At 51.6% G+C, this 16,314-nt stretch overlaps 1 protein-coding gene across 1 annotated transcript in view; it reads right to left on the reverse strand.

Annotated features, from left to right (window-relative positions):
- Positions 1 to 15,733, reverse strand: part of SHB (SH2 domain containing adaptor protein B) — a 115,657-nt gene extending 99,924 nt beyond the window's left edge. The window contains exon 1 of the mRNA XM_075560188.1: positions 14,951 to 15,733. Within this exon, the coding sequence (XP_075416303.1) occupies positions 14,951 to 15,673 (723 nt within the window). The 5' untranslated portion in view covers positions 15,674 to 15,733. The remainder of the gene's footprint in view (positions 1 to 14,950) is intronic.
- Positions 15,734 to 16,314: the final 581 nt, after the last annotated feature.

The raw sequence follows: 16,314 nt of genomic DNA on the forward strand, positions 1-16,314 counted from the left end.
AGAGTTGTACCCCTAGAATCTACATCTGGCTGTCCCCCTTCTCTCTGTGTTCTGAGAGCCCCAAATCCACCTCTAACCTGATGCTGCTTCCCGCTCCTGGTCACTTCTCTGTAGTTAACTCTTCAGTGCCAACCGTGCCCCACCCGCCAGGCACCAGCTCTAAGTCTGTCACTTCCTCCTCACAGGGTGCTCCTTGACTTGGTCCTATCAGCACCCCTCACACTTGTGCTACGGCTAAAGGGTCCTTGCCTATGAGCTGGTCCTGGCTGGTAGCCTCTGGGGAAATTTATAGCCGGTAACTTCCCTCTGCCTCTGAAGATATGATCAGAGGGTCTTCATGTGGAAGATGGGTTAGTAGACTGGTTCTACTTGACCTCCATGAGTTCATTGGGGCAGCAGGAGACTCGGTAGAGAATGTGCTCAGACAACAGAGTGCTCATGAACACCAGGTACTTTACAAACACCTCCTCCTAAATTCAAGTGAACATCAGAAAACTCTCTCAACTTTGGGGAAGGAAATCAGTCTCTCATCACTAGAAGTTTTCGAGAATGGATGGAGGAGTGGTGGACTGGGTGGTCCCTAAGATCGCAGTGTTTGACCTAGATGCACATTATAAGTGCCTGGGGAGCCCCCAAAGTCCTGACACCCTGGCTGTATGGCCCCCAAATAATTTCCTTAGTCTGCAGTGGAATGTTTTCAAATTTCAGGTGACTAATGTGCAACGACTAGCCTGACACATGTTGTAACGTAATAGGCAGACAGCTCCGGCCTCAGAGCCATAAAAAGGCTCACCAGGGTTCAGAAATCTGCTTTTTTTTTCCCTTGATTTATTCCCAGTGAACACTCCTAGACTTAATCTGTTCCTTCGACAAGTATTCATTAATGTCTCAAACATCACTGTGGACACGGCAAGATGGATTATCCGAACACTGGCCCAGGCCAGGATCAGGAAACAGCATCTCAGAAAGGGTTTCTCCTTGACTGAAGGATGTGTTGGGGGAGGAGGTGGCTAAGAACTCAGTGACCTAAATCATCTAGTTTCTACTTGCTAAAGCTTCAGGTCGATCTCCTACCCATAGTGTACCCTGCTGGCGCCCAGCCCCCTGCCCCCTCTCCCCAGGTGCTTTCTCCTCCAATTTAGAGGCCTATTACCTGCCTCTTACTCAGCTGGCACTGAACTTCCTGTCTTTCATTAGAGATGCTCCTGGAGAGAGCCCTGAGTCCTTGCTGAGGGCTGGGGTTTACTCATCTGATTGCTCCACCAGACCTGGAACAGCACTAGAACTACATCCCTTTCTCAACAAGTCACTGTGTGGAAGTGGAAATAGACCTGCTCAGAGAAAGCCGCCCAGAGAGGGCAAACCACAGGACAGGTAGCCCCAGCACACCTGGGCAACCTGGCCCTATGGTTGTTGGGGGGGCGGGGGGCGGGGGGGAGGGGGGGAGGCAGAGTCCACAAAGGCCACATCCACTTACTGCATAAGGTCTGGTACCCAAAGATGAAGTGCTAATGCCTAGCTCCTCTCAGATGCAGCGAGGCTGAAGGTGTAATGAGCACATGGATATCTGCCCCTGAAAGGTGTCATTTTGGAAAGACAAGCCTTCATCAGCATTATAATAGCTGGTGGGCCCTCAGCATGGCCAGCTTGAGACATAGTCAAAATGTTTCTGTCTAAAAAAGCACTTGAAGAAATACAGACAGGTCAAGAGCACGAGAGACGGTCCCGGAAAAATAAAATTAAAATCCTGCCTTGTACCATGAAAGCAAACCCCAGGCACATTCGTTTCAATGTAAAAATAAGTACACTAATAAGACAATGGTTGTATGAGCCCCTAATAAAAAGTTAAAAAAAAAAAGAAAATGATTAGGGCAAAGAATGTACAGATGTGCTTTATACAACTGATGTATGTATATGTATGGATTGTGATAAGAGTTGTATGAGCCCCTAATAAAATGGTTTTTTTTAAAAGAAAGAAATATTCCACAATAAAAAAAAATGTTTAAAAAGACAATGGAGGTAAATTTTGGTCCAAAGAAGGCTTTCTAAGCGGCACATTCAAGAAGCCATGAAGAGCACAAAGACAGATAGAAGGGCAGAAAACAATGCCTTGGAAGTCATGGCAATCAGCAGATACAGAAATGAGAGGCAGCACACACACTTGTACAAACCATTCTGCAGCCCAGATGGCAGACAAGCAGGCTGCCATCCCTAATCCCCAAAGAGCTCTTACAAATCAATAAAAAGCATGACCCTGCAGTAGGAGAGGACGCCCACAAGACACAAGTCTAAGGACACAATTGTAACTAATATACCTCAAATGGTCTATCACTGTATGCTTCAGGCAAATCAAGAAATGGCAAATTCAACTAACTGGCCTGCCCGTCCCCAGTGCTGTGCAAGACAGGTCAAATGGGTGTGGACTTGTCACATCTCCCTGGATACAATGTGCATCCAAATGTCACCTTCTTTTAGTATGACTAAACGAGTAAATTATAGGATATGTGAAATATATATACATATATATATGCCTATAAAACATTTTCGGGGGGGGGGCTTCTTCTGGAGTCATAGATGCTGGAACCCCTGGAGACTAGAGTCCTGTGATAATCTCTACACTTTAAGTAAAAAATGTCCCCTTGAAGTCTTCTTAAAACCAAACAATAGTTTAGCTTAGCTGGCAAAGAATATCTGCCTTAAGCACTGTGCTCTTGGAAAGATCAATCTGAATACAGGATCAAACTGATGGCAGCACCTGGGAAGATTAGATAAGAAACTTGGGGGCAGCGAGCTTAGGTTAATGGGCAGGAATAACACAGAAAAGGAGGGTGAGCACAGGTGCCCAACTTGGAGAATGTCACCAATGTCCTTGCACTGTGCATGCAGAAATGACAGAGTTGGTATATTCTCAACATCAACAAAAACAAAAGACGTTATTAAAAACAAGCTTTAATTTCAAACCATGGATCAAAAATTTTACCTTCTTACCCAACAATTCTCTCTCTTAAAATGAATTCAAGGGGAAGGAGCAGGATAGAGAGGGGGCTGGGAGGGGGGAACGTACACCTATGGGAAGAATTGGTTACAAAGGATTTTTATTACAGAGCTGTTAAATTAGTAAAAATTGAATTAAGACTATAAACACACAAACAATGCTATACAGCATTAAATTACTGTTGTTGGCAGTTTAGGACAATGAAGACATCTTTCCCTGTGCTTAAGTGAGAAGAAATATAAGGACGCTCACAGCGTGACTCAATTTTTGTGAGGGGGAAAATGGATATTTATATTTTGAAAGAAAGAGAGACAGGGAACTGTAAAATGTTAGGGGTAGTTTCTTTGTTTCTAAATTTAGCTCTGCCTATATATACTGTCTACGGTGGTCTGTGGGTTATGCATGGGGCTAACTACAAGGCTGTGTGTCCGAAATGACTCAACAGCAGGTTTGGTGGGGTCTTTTTGTTCTGTTTGTGCGTGTGTGTGTGTTATATTTCCTATACCAAATATGTCTCAATTTTGTTAAAAGGCATGGGGGTGGGGCAGATAAACAATAAAATCCCACCTGCGCTGTCATGGAGTGATGGGATTTCAAGAGGGAGAATCTCCACAGGAGCACACAGTCTCCTCTTTCTCATGGGGAATGGCTGGAGGCTTTGAATCTCCAACAGTACCTTAAAATCCAAGCTTGCCCCTTGCTGGGGCAGGAAGCTGCCTCAGAGCTCAGCCCACTTACAACTGCCCCATACAGAAGGGCAGGTAGGGGCTGTGCATTCCAAGAATCACATACTGGCTCTGGGATGCACTCTTGGACCAGAGTGCAATTGTGGGGCCATCTGACTCTCTGGGAATGAAAGGCCAACACAATGTCCCATGCATCACCAGGAAAAACAATCTCATCATTTCCGCAATTTAGCTATGACCTAGAGAAACTGGGAAAGTTCCATTTCTCCTACCCACCTGCTACCTCCCTGCAGCTCTGTCCAGTCAACTCTGCATAAGGGAACACTTCCAAGGATCAAAAATGGACATCAGGGAGATGCAGACCCCAATGAAGGAGGTCCAAGGGAGACCTGCAAACCAAACCATGCCACCCATCATTACCCCTGGCAGAATTCCAGACCACTGGGCATCCAAACCCTTCTCCCACCTACCTCTGTCCCTGGCTCCCCACCCCTACCCCGTGCTCTGGACATATGCACCAACACAGCACACTTCTAATTTGTCCTTAAGTTCCCTCTGGTCTGGAATGTCCCATCCCACTTTCCCCTGACCCACCTCTTAGATGCCTTCCTTCTTCTGGTGACTTCCCTGTTTCCACCCCTCAAGTCCTGGCCTGGGTCACCCCGTCTTCTCTGGGTTCCACCTGCCAGGACTGGAGGACCTGTGAGGCCAGCATGCACCTTGAACTATACCTTGGTTATCAAGTAAATCCACTGCTGGGCTGTGGCTACTCCCCAGTCTCCCAAGCTCATCTAATGGAAACACATCCTCCCAGTGGCTTAGGCAAAACCCTGAGGCCTCCCTGACGCCTCTCCTCCCCTCACACCTCAATGCCTATCTGTCAGGAAACCCTGCTGGCTCCATCTTGATAATATGTCCGAATTGATTTCTTGCCATCCACTGCTAGCACCTTGGTCAGGGGGCTGTTGCTCTTCCCATGTCCTCATGTGTCCCTTCCAGCCTGCTCTCCATGAGGCTAGCAACCAGAGTGCTCCCCTGCTCTGAACCCTGCTGGCTTCCCATCTTGCTCTGCATTAGTGGCAGAGAGCTTCCAGTGACTGTGAGGCTGTACATCATCTGACCACACGCCATCCTTGGCTGGAAATGGCCCCCCTCATGCCTCCACCTGCTCCACTCAGTCACACTGGTCGGCATGCTACTCCTTGAGTCATTCCAGGCATGCCCCTGCCTCCAGCTTCCACGCTGGCTGTTCCTTTCTCAAAGCACTCTTGTCTTGCAGAGCTATGTGGCTCACACCCTCATTTTCTTTGGCAAAGCTCTACCTGGACACCCATCTGCAGTAGCACCCCACCCAAACCCAGGCCCACCCTCACCTCTTTTTCCTGGTATTACTTTTCTTTGACAAGGTTCACAACCTGGACATACTCCACTGCTTGACTCTGATCAATGGAGGGAAGATTTTTTTCATCTGCTTTTCTCATGGCTGTCTCCCAGGCCCTAGATAGAACAATACCTAGCATGTAGTGGATCCTCAGAAACCCTTGTTCAATGAATGAATGCTGAGAAAGGACTAGGTGTGGGCCCCTTGGCCCTGCCTACAAGCCAAGACCCAGTAGTGTAAGCTGTGTCCATCCCTCAGTTGCCTAACTCCTTAAGTCACTTCTCCCCTTAGGGGCCTGAGGAAACCCCTGTCTGACTTGTTTTGCTCTTACTGTTTGGACTCGGTAGGCCTGAGTCATTTCCCACGGCCCTGACTCATTCCCTCTCTAGCTCTCAGTCCACCTCAGAGAGCCTTCCTCTACTGCATAATAGGAGACTCAGTGAAACACACACACACACACACACACACACACACACACACACACACGAGAGAAAATGAAAAGGAACTGAATGATGTAGAGGAAAATGTGGTCTTCCTCGCTTCTACTCTCAGGAAGTCAGTGCCTCTGAAAGTGAAACATTCATAGAACTATTACTGGAAAATACCACACAGGAAGAAAAGGAAAATTCCATTATGAAGGCAAGGTCCTCTGTCGGCGTGCTTCAGAGCCAAATCAGTAAAGCATTGCAGAATCAAAACATGCTGTGAGGAGGAAGTCAATCAGGCTGTCACTTTCCTGCGGGCCCGCGGCTCTGCTACGGCATTTCCACTGCACAAGGCACTGGGCACAGGCTGCGAGGTTAGCAGCCTGCACGCTGGCTCTGCACATCCCTGAGAAGTGGCTTAATTACAGGTGTGAACATGTTCTTTCAGCTTTAGGAGACTTCCAGAAGGGGACTGAGGAAAGAGTAACCCTAGACACATGGCAGAAAATCCACGAATGGCACTGCAGCTCGAATAGCATAGTAGCCACATGCTGGCTGGCTGGATCACTCACTGCCATCGAGTCAATTCAAAGGAGATTCAAATTCCATCATGTGCACAAGTCATTAACCTCTGTACTTCAGTTTTCTCAGATGTAAAATGGGAACAATAGTAGCACTGACCTCAAAAATCAAAGGTAAAGAGCCCAAAAGTTAACCTAGCCATAGAAATGTTCACTTATATCGTTTGTATTATTAATTCAAATGACTATGCCTTTTTGACTGAAGTACCTCCTGGTTCTAGAAACCTTTCCTGCTTCACTTGGTGGAGAGGAACCTTTTCTCCCTGGCTCCATAAACTCAAGGTCATGACCAGAATCAGCTCAGCCCCTGCACTTTGTAGGTGAATTGGCCATGCAGATCACACATTGGCCCCTGGGTCTTCCCTAGGAAATAAGCTCCTTCATATAGCTGGCACTATCCACTGTATCCACAGGGTTCCTGGCCTGCCTTTAGCAATTCCTATATCCACATAGGCCCAAACAGAAGCTACAAAGTCAGAAAGGCAGAGCCCACTGCAGCCTCTGCCTCCTCCCTGCAGGAACCCCAGCATCACCAACACCAATCAATACTCAGAGAGCCGCCAGGGCTGCTGTCATCAGCCAATCCATTTTAGCTCTGCTTCAAAGTCACAAATCCTGTTGTATTTTGTAGGGCTAAGCCTGAATACAGAGCTAAGTCAAATGGCATGGTGGAGACACCTGACCTCCCTAACATAAGGAAGGAGGAGAAACAGCCCAAGGATGATTGCTATGTGATAGAGGTCAGACATGCCTCCAACCTCCAGGATTTTTTTCAATTCTGACAACCAATTGTTCCTCCCACGACACTCTCTACTTCTCTTCTGGTTTCAATAATTTGTTGCAGTGGCCACACACAACGCACAGACAATACTTATAATTATAGATTTTATTACAGAAGTAACAGGTTACAATTCAGGATAGGAAACAATTCAGGATACAGTTCTTCAACCAGGGCAGCCTCTTCTCAGCAGGACTCACAGGCACACCCCTCTCAAGTCCCCAATCTCTCAGCCCCGAGGCCTCTTGGCCTCTGCCAAGCTTGGGCAAGTCTTACAAAGCTCTTTTTTTTGTTTTGTTTTACAGGTCCAACATCCTGACTTTATTCTGGTCTCCCGGGGGCTGGGCTATAACATCTCAGGGGTTTCTTCCCCAACTCCGAGTAGCTAAAGGGGCCTCCCTAACCCAAACTCTCATGAGCTGGTCTGCACATCGCCACAGAGCACCAAGGAGCCTTGCTGTTGAGAATGGACTGACACAGAACGAAGCAGGCGACCCTACGGGGACAGAGATTTTGGAAGTTTACCGCCCTGAGCTGTAAAATAGGAGCCCCGTTTCAAGTCTCAGCCATTACAAAGCCCTTTTAACTCTGCAGATCAATGTCTGGAGGCACAACACTCCATCAGCAAGTTTCCTGCCCACCTCTGGGTTCAGAAGTCCAACTCTGCCTGTGTCTGCCTCAGAGTTCCACTGCGACCATTTCTTGCCTGCTGTCTTCAATGTCACAGCTCTGCCTCCTGGATAGAGGTTCTCGGTGTAAGCATCCCAGGTCGAGGACATTCTGTAAGCCTAGTTCTTCTTTCTTGCTGGTCATGATGTCCCTTTCTGCCTCTAAGATGGTTCACTTCACGCCTAGCTTGATGGCAAAACTGACCAACTCCCACATTAGGGCTCCATACACCTTATTTGTATGGCCTTACCACAGAGGTGCCATGTATCTTTATTTAAATTAACAGCCAGCTATACAATCCCCTTGACTGGGCACAAGCGCTTCTCACTTGCATAGTTCTCTCCAGTCATTTGGTGGTCATTACAAAGGATATAGCTAGAAGGGTTACATTCAATAACTGAGTATACCGACTCCCCATGGATCCCTTAGCTCCACGCGCAAGATATGAAAATCAGCTACCAGATGAATTAGGCCCCAAAACGCTTGATCCAGGGCTTCAAACCTGTGTAGCCTGGATCAGTCATGGCCAATGACACTGGGATGGACCCTGAATTGTTAATATGTGGGTGAAACAGAACTCTGACAGGAACAGGAGCGATTATGGGTCCAAACCCAATTAGAAAGGCAAACTTCCTCAAAGAGGACATGAGCAAAATGAGTGTGCACTGCCTAGCAACCAAACCTCTGGACCACCTGAGTCTAAATCAGTGGTGGCCTGCTGTGCTGCTCTGAATGGGTTGCTCTCCACTCTAAAACCTACGCTCATTGCCATCAAGTCAGTTGCAACTCCTAGCACCCCCCACAGTCTCTGGCAGCAGGCTCCTGACAGGGCTCAACAAGTCTCTTCCGACTCTCCCATTCCAGGACTCTGACCCACCATTGTTCCATTCCTATTTAAATGTTCTGAATCAGTCACATTTCTTAAGACTCAGGTCTGTTCCGGTTTGGCCAGGCTCGAACCACAAATCGGTTTGAAGCTCTGGCTGGACCACATGCCAGTTCAGCTTTGCTGGAGGGTGGAGGAAACCACACCTGGTTCAGATTTGCTTTTTAAAACTGATTTTATGGTCAGAAATGCTTTGCGGGGGAGGACGGGGTCAAGTCAAGGGGTCATCAGTCATGTTCTGAGATTGTCAGATTAGAAAGGGCAGCCACCTGATCTCCTTTAAGGAAAGGGAAGTTCCGTGGAGATAAGGGTTAAGGTATCAACTGGTCTTTTCTTAGAACAGAGCACTGGCAGCTTTGCCAGTCCATGGAGGGAGGGAACGCTGGGAGTTAGAATGAGAAGACATGACAGTTACAAGACGCACATTTTTGTGCAGCCATCCCCTTGGGATGCGCCAACTATGTGCGCAGAATTTTTCTATGAAATAACTCAAGTGCTATATTAACATCTCATTTATGGCGCTCAGAGGCAGATGGGGGAGGGAGCTACTCCAACCAACTCTGGGGCCTCTTCAGCCAAACAAGGTCCAGGCTGAAAGTGGGGGTCAGGGCAAGGGGCTGCAAGGAGAGGTACATTAAGGCAGAGAAGACACTTATAATGTCCACTTCAGTAAATATTGGAGACTTACTCTTGCCACTCACATTGTGAAAACTGATACAAAAGGTTTTGAACTCAGGCAAGAGTCCTGGATCTAACTGTGTAACCTTAATTAGGCAGGTCATTAGCATCTCTCCTCTCTGCCTCAGTTTCCTTATCCATAATATGAGAGCAATACTGCCTGTGGTAGTGTAGATAGCACCAGTAAAGGCTTGTGTGTATCCTTGCCCCTTTGTCATGGGCTATGCAGCTCCTCCCCCTCTTTGAACAGTAGCTAGCTTTGTGGCTGGCTTTGGTCAACAGAATTCCATGAAGGAACAGCATTCCAGTTTCCATCCTCAAGAAACCTCCCAGGCTTCTGCTCTTCCTTGGAACCTTACCGCTACCACGTGAAGAGGCCTGGGTGAGCCTGCTGGGGGATGAGGGACCACATGGAACAGAAGCCAAGTAGCCCAGCCAAGGCCATCCACATACGTCAGAGGGTCCAGTCAGGACCAGAACTACCTACCTGCCCCATGCTGACCACAGAAGCACAAGTGGGCCGAGCTGAGAGCACAATTACTTAGCTGACCCAGACAATGATAAAGGGCAGATGGGTGAAAGAAAGCATGGGCTGGCACACTATGACCTGTAAGCCAATCAGCTATTTTTGTAAAAAAAGTTATATTGGCACACAAACATTCATTTATTTATGTATTGTCTATGGCTGCTCTCAAGCTCCAATAAGCAGTTGGAGCTGTGATGGGGATTATATGTATGGCCCACAAGCCTAAATATTTGCTACCTGGCCATTTTAAAAAGTCTGCTGTTGCCTGGTTCCAACCAACTCCATTCAATGTGATTTGTTAAATAGCAGTAGCTAGAAGTCCTGGTGACCTAGAGCAGTGGTTCTCAACCTTCCTAATGCCGCGACCCTTTAATGCAGTTCCTCATGTGGTGGTGACCCCCAACTCACAATTATTTTCATTGCAACTTCGTAACTTGCTACTGTTATGAATTGGGTGACCCCCGTGAAAGGGTGGTTCGATCCCCAAAGGAGTCGCGACCCACCGGTTGAGAGCTGCTGGCCTAGTGGGTTATGCATTGGGCTGCTAATCGCAAGGTCAGCAGTTCACACCCATCAAGGAACTGAGGCAGAACAAAGAGGTTTCAGTTCCCATAGAGTTACAGCCTCCGAAACCCACAGGGGCAGTTCTACTCTATCCTGGAGCCTTGCTATGAGTCAGAATTGACTAGGCAGCCAGCGGGAATCAATGAAAGGATACCTCTCCTGCTAAGCCTCTCCTGCAGTGCTTGTGAGGATTAAATAACCAATTAACACGATCTGCATGAGGCCAGGGGAATAGAGTTCTCTTTTGGGGAATCAAAGGGAAAAAACAGATTTGATAGAGTATTTCTCTCACAAGAGCCCTGGTGGTGCAGTGGTTAGCGCTCAGCTCCCAACTGAAAGGTCAATAGTTCAAATCCACCAGCTGCTGTGGATTTGTCAGTCTGCTTCCATCAAAACCTAAAGCAGTTCACTCTGTCCCATAGGGTCACTGTAAGTCAGAACCACATACTAGTTAAGCACTGGAGAATGTGGCTGTGGATCAAGCAGAAATGAGTGAAACTCTTGTTTGAGCCTGGCGTCAACCAGCTAGTCCCACATCAGTGCCCCCCCTTACCCCCGGACCCTTTCTGTCCTTTGTGCAGACGCCGCACTGGCATTCATCAGGTACTGCTACTGTCTCTCTCCCCTACGAGACCTTGAACCAGCTAGCTAGTGTGACGGCAACTTAAGAATCTCCCTTCTTGGAAAGTCAGCCACCACTTGAAGTTCTCGGAATTCCCACTGCAGAGTGGGGTGTTGGGTGGAAGAACTCAGAAACTGCTGAGTGTTTTCTTTAAAAATCAAGACATGATTTTATTTATTCCACAACCATGGAAAACATGTTATTCCACTCAACACTGTGGATGCTGAGAAAACTGGGTGTTGATACACATTAGCCTGTATTTAGAACTCAGGAAACTGATGTCATGATGCATCTTGACTTGTCTCAGTTGTGGTAGAAATGATATTTACTTAATTATGATAAAAGGAACAGAACTTCAGCAGAAAACATGACTTGATGAGACCTGTTTCACTGCATACAAGGAAGCCTGCTAGGGAACTGGCCTCCACTGTCAGGATTTTTTATGAAAAAGGACCCAACCTTCGCCATCTCTTCCCTGGACTGGACTGTCCCCTGCCACATCCCACCTTACCCAGATTTGGGCAGCTGTTTCTAGCCTGGACTTCTCTTCCACCACCACCACCACTCTGAGCAACTCCTCTCACCCCAATGCCGGGTTCTCCCACTGTCAAGGACTCCAGTTTGTGGGTTGCAGTCTTAGACCTCTGCCTACCTTTGCCATCTCTCATTTTCCAGCAGCAAGTGACATCCACCAGGAGGCTTGAGTTTCCAAGAACATGCCCTACACTGAGGCTTCACACACGTATGTGTGAGAGTGAGTGTGAGCACACACAAGCGGGGGGTGGGGGAGGGGTTGCATGCTTCAAAATGTCCATGGGGACATCCCACTATCTTTTAATTCCATTTTTTCAAGAACATTTTCATTTCCCTCATATATCCCCCCCACCCCAGATACACACATATACACACACTATCAGACACATCTACATACACACACACAGCACTGGCACATGATAGGCACCACTTGCAATCACCCCTTCTTCTGCACCTAAATTCTTCTCATTTTAGAACCAATTCAAAAGCCATTTCTGGGTCCCCCAAAACAAACACACCAGGACAACAAATAACTACACTGCTAGGCTTAGAGACAGACACATCTTCTGGACCTCTGATGACCCTCCCTTCACCACAGCGTTGTATTGAGAGATCTGAGCACAAAGTAAGTCTGGGTAAAACTTAGTGCTATATTAGGGGCGGAACTAGCACAATAAACACGGTCCCTTTCCAAATGAGCAAAGGCTACAAAGGGGTGGGTGTTGGCCTGAGGTCAGGAGGCAGCCCCCACAGCTCTAGCAGAGATGAGGACACCAGAGTCTCTGCAGGCCAGACCAGAGGGAGGGGACAGGCAAAACCACTGTTTTAGAACAATGGCTTTCAAGTGTGGTCCCAGGACCTGCAGTAGATACAGAGAGTAACTAGGGACTTGCTAGACAGGCCAAATTCTCGGCTCTACCAATACCGAATGAATTGCAAACTGGGGAAGGGCCCAGATAATCGATGTCTGCACCAGTCCTTCACGCCCACCAAGTCTGCAAACCAGTGCACTAGGCCACCCCAAGATCTGTCCCTGGCTGCCTCCCACCTCCCCTCAGAAAGGATATCTGGTCTCCACAGTTACACAGGCTCACTGAGAGGTGGACAGCATCTCAAAAGATCAAAGGGCGCAAAGCCACCACTTACTCTCAGGGAAGGGCAGTCTACAGAGATCACAGCACTCAAAAAACTCAGCCACTGCCACCAAGTCAATTGACTTAGCGACCCTACAGGACAGGGCAGAACTGCCCCCAGTGGGTTTCTGAGGCTGTACATCTTTGCATAACCGGGCAGTAGAATTCTTTCTCCCTGAAAGCACGTGGTGGTTCTGAGCAGTGGGAGATCTGACCTTGCAGCCCAGTGTGTAAGCCACTGAGCCACCATGCTAGCAGAGAAAACTTTTACTGGCCCCCCTGCATTTAGCCCTCCCTGGCCTGAGCCACCCCGCCTCTCTAGGATCCTGCCCTACTATAACCTAGTATTCCAGTCACAGGGGACATTACTTGCAGTTCCCTAAAGCACCAGACAAGTCTTCTCCAAGCCAACAATGGTTCAGATCCTTGCCTTGCTCCAAACAGCCCCCCTCAAAGGGGCACTCCTTGACCTACCCCTCAACTCTCTTCAGTCCCATCTGTTTACAGGACCCGTGGCCACACAGTCTTCGCTGAAGACATCAACTCTGTGAGGGGTTCCCACCAGCAAAGGAAGGGGGGAAGATAGTGGGGGCAGAGATGACCCCACAATAAACACTTGGAAGAAGGAAGCCAAGTTGTAAACACGCTTGCCATTCCAGGATAAAACTTGTGGCATGATTCCTCAGTGTTTGAAATAGTCAACTGTAACCGGCAAAAAACATGAGTGACATTTCAAAGCCATTCAAGACTGCCACAGACAAACAAGCAGGGCCAGGTGGCCTGGGCCAGGGCAAGGTGCCCACCTGGGACAGGGAGGCAGAAGGAAGGTGTTAAAAAAAAAAAAAGGTGTGTATGTGGGTGCGGGGGGGGGGGGGGGGGGGGGGGGGGGAGGGGGGGATGGCTGCACACACACTCAGGGAGTTTTAAGCAATTATTGGCTGGGAACCTGGGGAGGGAAAGTTGCCTGGTCTTTTTCCTGCTTTCCATTCCCCAAAACTCTAGGTTCTCCCAGTCCATTTACTACACTAAGTGTGGGCTGCCCAGGCAGATCCCAGAGAAATCTCCCCCCTCCACACAGGCAGCTCCTGGGGTGGGGGGGGGCTAGGGAAGGGGGCCGATGGTTCCGTTTTCCATCCCCTAGGTGTGGCATCCTGGGAGCTTGGGGAGTACAGCCCACACTTGTGGTAGGGGGGTATCATCCATGCTACCCACCACAGTCTGCCCAGACAAGGATATTCCCAGGTCCTGGGAGAAAGGAGGGCGGACAGAAAAATTACAGGAGGGGCATCCCCTTACTGCCTTCAGTCAAACAAAAAAGATCCCTCTGTAAGCACCAGCTGGCAGGTAGGAGCCTGTCTCCCTCCTGTCTGGACACCCAGAGCTGAAAGGAACTCAGATTCTGCGTGGCGCCCCTGCCCAGACCTGGGCAGACGGTTGCCTTTGGGAGGCTGAGGGTGAGCGGGTGGGACAACCAGTGACTGTGCTGGCAGGGTCAGGGCTCTCAGGCTGGGCCCTGATGGAATCAAAACAGGGCCCTTGACCAGAAGTGCAAAGACGTGTATTATTTTATGGGGGAAGGGAGGTGTCACCGGAGTGTGAAAGAGGGAGGACGAGGAAGGGGCTGGGGCTGGCTGTAACTAACTGGTCTGCATAAAAGAAGGGCAAAGATGACCGGATAGGTTAGGGAAAAGGACTGTCACAAATGCCATCGCCGCCACCACCACCACCCCGCCCCCCTAATCCCTGGGGCAGTAGGGACTGGGGGTGAGAAGAAGGTAAGGGTAGGGGTTGGGTTTCCTTCCAAGGGACCACCGCAGTCTCTTAAGAGGCTGGAACCCCAAGGGTCCGAAGCTGGGAGCTCTTGGCGGCAGCTCGGTTTAAACCGGAAAAGCACGCATAGGGGTTCCCGTTAAAGCGCCAGCACAAAAGGCTGCCCTGATTTGGAAACCTAGCCAGGGCGGGGAGGGGGAAGCGCACGGTGTTTTCAAGAGAGAGCTACACATACACGTTTAGGGACAGCCCTTGTGGATCTGCCGCCAAGAACGCTGGGTAATCAGGGGCGGGGTGGGGGCTGGTTCTCAGCTCTGGACCTCAGTTTCCCAATGATAGCGTGGGAGAGAGGGAAGCAGGAGTACATGGCTTTTACGTCCGTGACACCTCCGACTCTCGAACACTTCCCTCCGTCGGGCCCGGAAGACTGGCTGCGACTTTTTTAGGAGGGCCGGGCGGCGCGGGGCGCTGGCGCGCCAGCTCCCAGCACCTGGTTCTGGGACGTTCTAGGACAGCAGTGAAAACAGAAGGGTGTCAGGAGGTCGGCCATCCCGGGAAAAGCGTGGGAGGGGCAGACTTGGGAAGGGGCGTAGGAGCGAGCCCGGACCCCCAAATCCTAGCTTGCAGTTGACGACGGGGCTCCGGAGCAGAGCTATGTCCCTATTTTCCAAGCGCACGGCGCCCCCAGCAGCGCTCGGGGGTGACACCCAGGGGCGCCTTACCTTTTCCTTCTTGCCCGGCCCGCTCTCCTCCGCGGCCGCAGCGGCGCACTTGTTGAGCAGTTTCTGGCTTCCGCAGGACGTCGGGCTCCAGGTGCGGCCGCCAGAGCAGGAGCCCCCCGTGGGGTCGCCGGCGCCCCCGCCCGCGGCGCTCTCCACCTTAATCAGGCGGTGCTTGGGGGAGATGTAGCGCACCTCGGCCGGCGTGGCGGGCCGCCGCTCGCTGCTGCGGTAGAGGTGCGGCGAGCCGGAGGACGAGGACGAGGACGCGGCGGCGCCGGCGCCCGAGGAGGCGCAGCAGCAGCCCGCGGCGCCCGACGCGGACGAAGCGGAGAAGGCGCGCTGGCTGCCGCCGGGCTCCCCGCCGCCGCCGCCGCCGCCGCAGTAGTCCAGGCGGCACATGGCGCGCAGTTTGCGTAGCGACGAGCCCGGCCCGTTGTAGGGGTCCTCGAAGTCGCGCTCCTTCTGCGCGCGGTAAGCGCGGATGAGGTCGCTCGTGCTGCCGCTGTCGTCGGGCAGCGAGCCCGACGAAGCCGTGAAGCAGGAGGCGGCGGCCGGGCCGCAGGACGCCGAGGCGGTCGCGGGGGCCTGCGGCACGGCCTGGGGGGGCTGCGAGGGCCGCTCGCCCCGGCGCCGCTGCTCGCGGTAGTCGGGCCGCGGCGGCTGCGGGGGGCTCTTGGTCTTGCTGTTTCCCAAGCTGAAGTACTTGTTCAGCCACTTGGCCATGGCGAGAGGCCACCTAGGGCCTTGGCGCGGGGACTCGGTGCGCCGCCCCGGCCATTCGGGGGGCAGCGCTGCCGCCCAGGCCCCTCGGCGCCCCAGCCCCGGCGGGGGGCGTCCGGGGCGCCCGCTCCCGTCTCCAAGTTCAAGTTCTCGCCGCCGCCTCCTGCCGGCCGCTTCCAGGCTCGGGCAGCAGCCGCAGCGCCGCCCTCCGCCTCCGCCGCGCGCCGCCCGGGCTTTGGATCCTGCGCCCCTCGCGGGCCCGTCTCATGGAGTCCCGGCCCGCGGCTCCGCGGAGAGCTGGAGGCCCCGGCGCCCGCCGCAGCGAGTGCGCCGGCCGAGTGCCCCGCCGCGAAGCGCGCCCGGATCCCGTCGGAGCCGCGGGCTCTGTCTCCGCCGGGTTCTGAGGGAACTTGTCGGCGTCCGCGGCTCCCGGATTGCTTCCCGAGAGCGCGGGGGCGAGCCGGACCCCGCAGCCGGCGGGCGGGCTGGCGGGCGAGCGAACGAGTGCCCGAACGAGCGAGGAAGGCGGCCGGCCGGAGTCCGTCCCGGCGGCGCCTGCCGCTGCCTCTGCCGCTGCCGCCGCCTCCCAAGCCGCCGCGTGTGTGACACTCGGGCCGCTAGAGCCCGCCCCGCGCTGCTGCCCC

This window comes from Tenrec ecaudatus, chromosome 10 (assembly GCF_050624435.1).
Source record: "Tenrec ecaudatus isolate mTenEca1 chromosome 10, mTenEca1.hap1, whole genome shotgun sequence".
In the NCBI taxonomy this organism is placed as follows: Eukaryota; Metazoa; Chordata; class Mammalia; order Afrosoricida; family Tenrecidae; genus Tenrec; species Tenrec ecaudatus.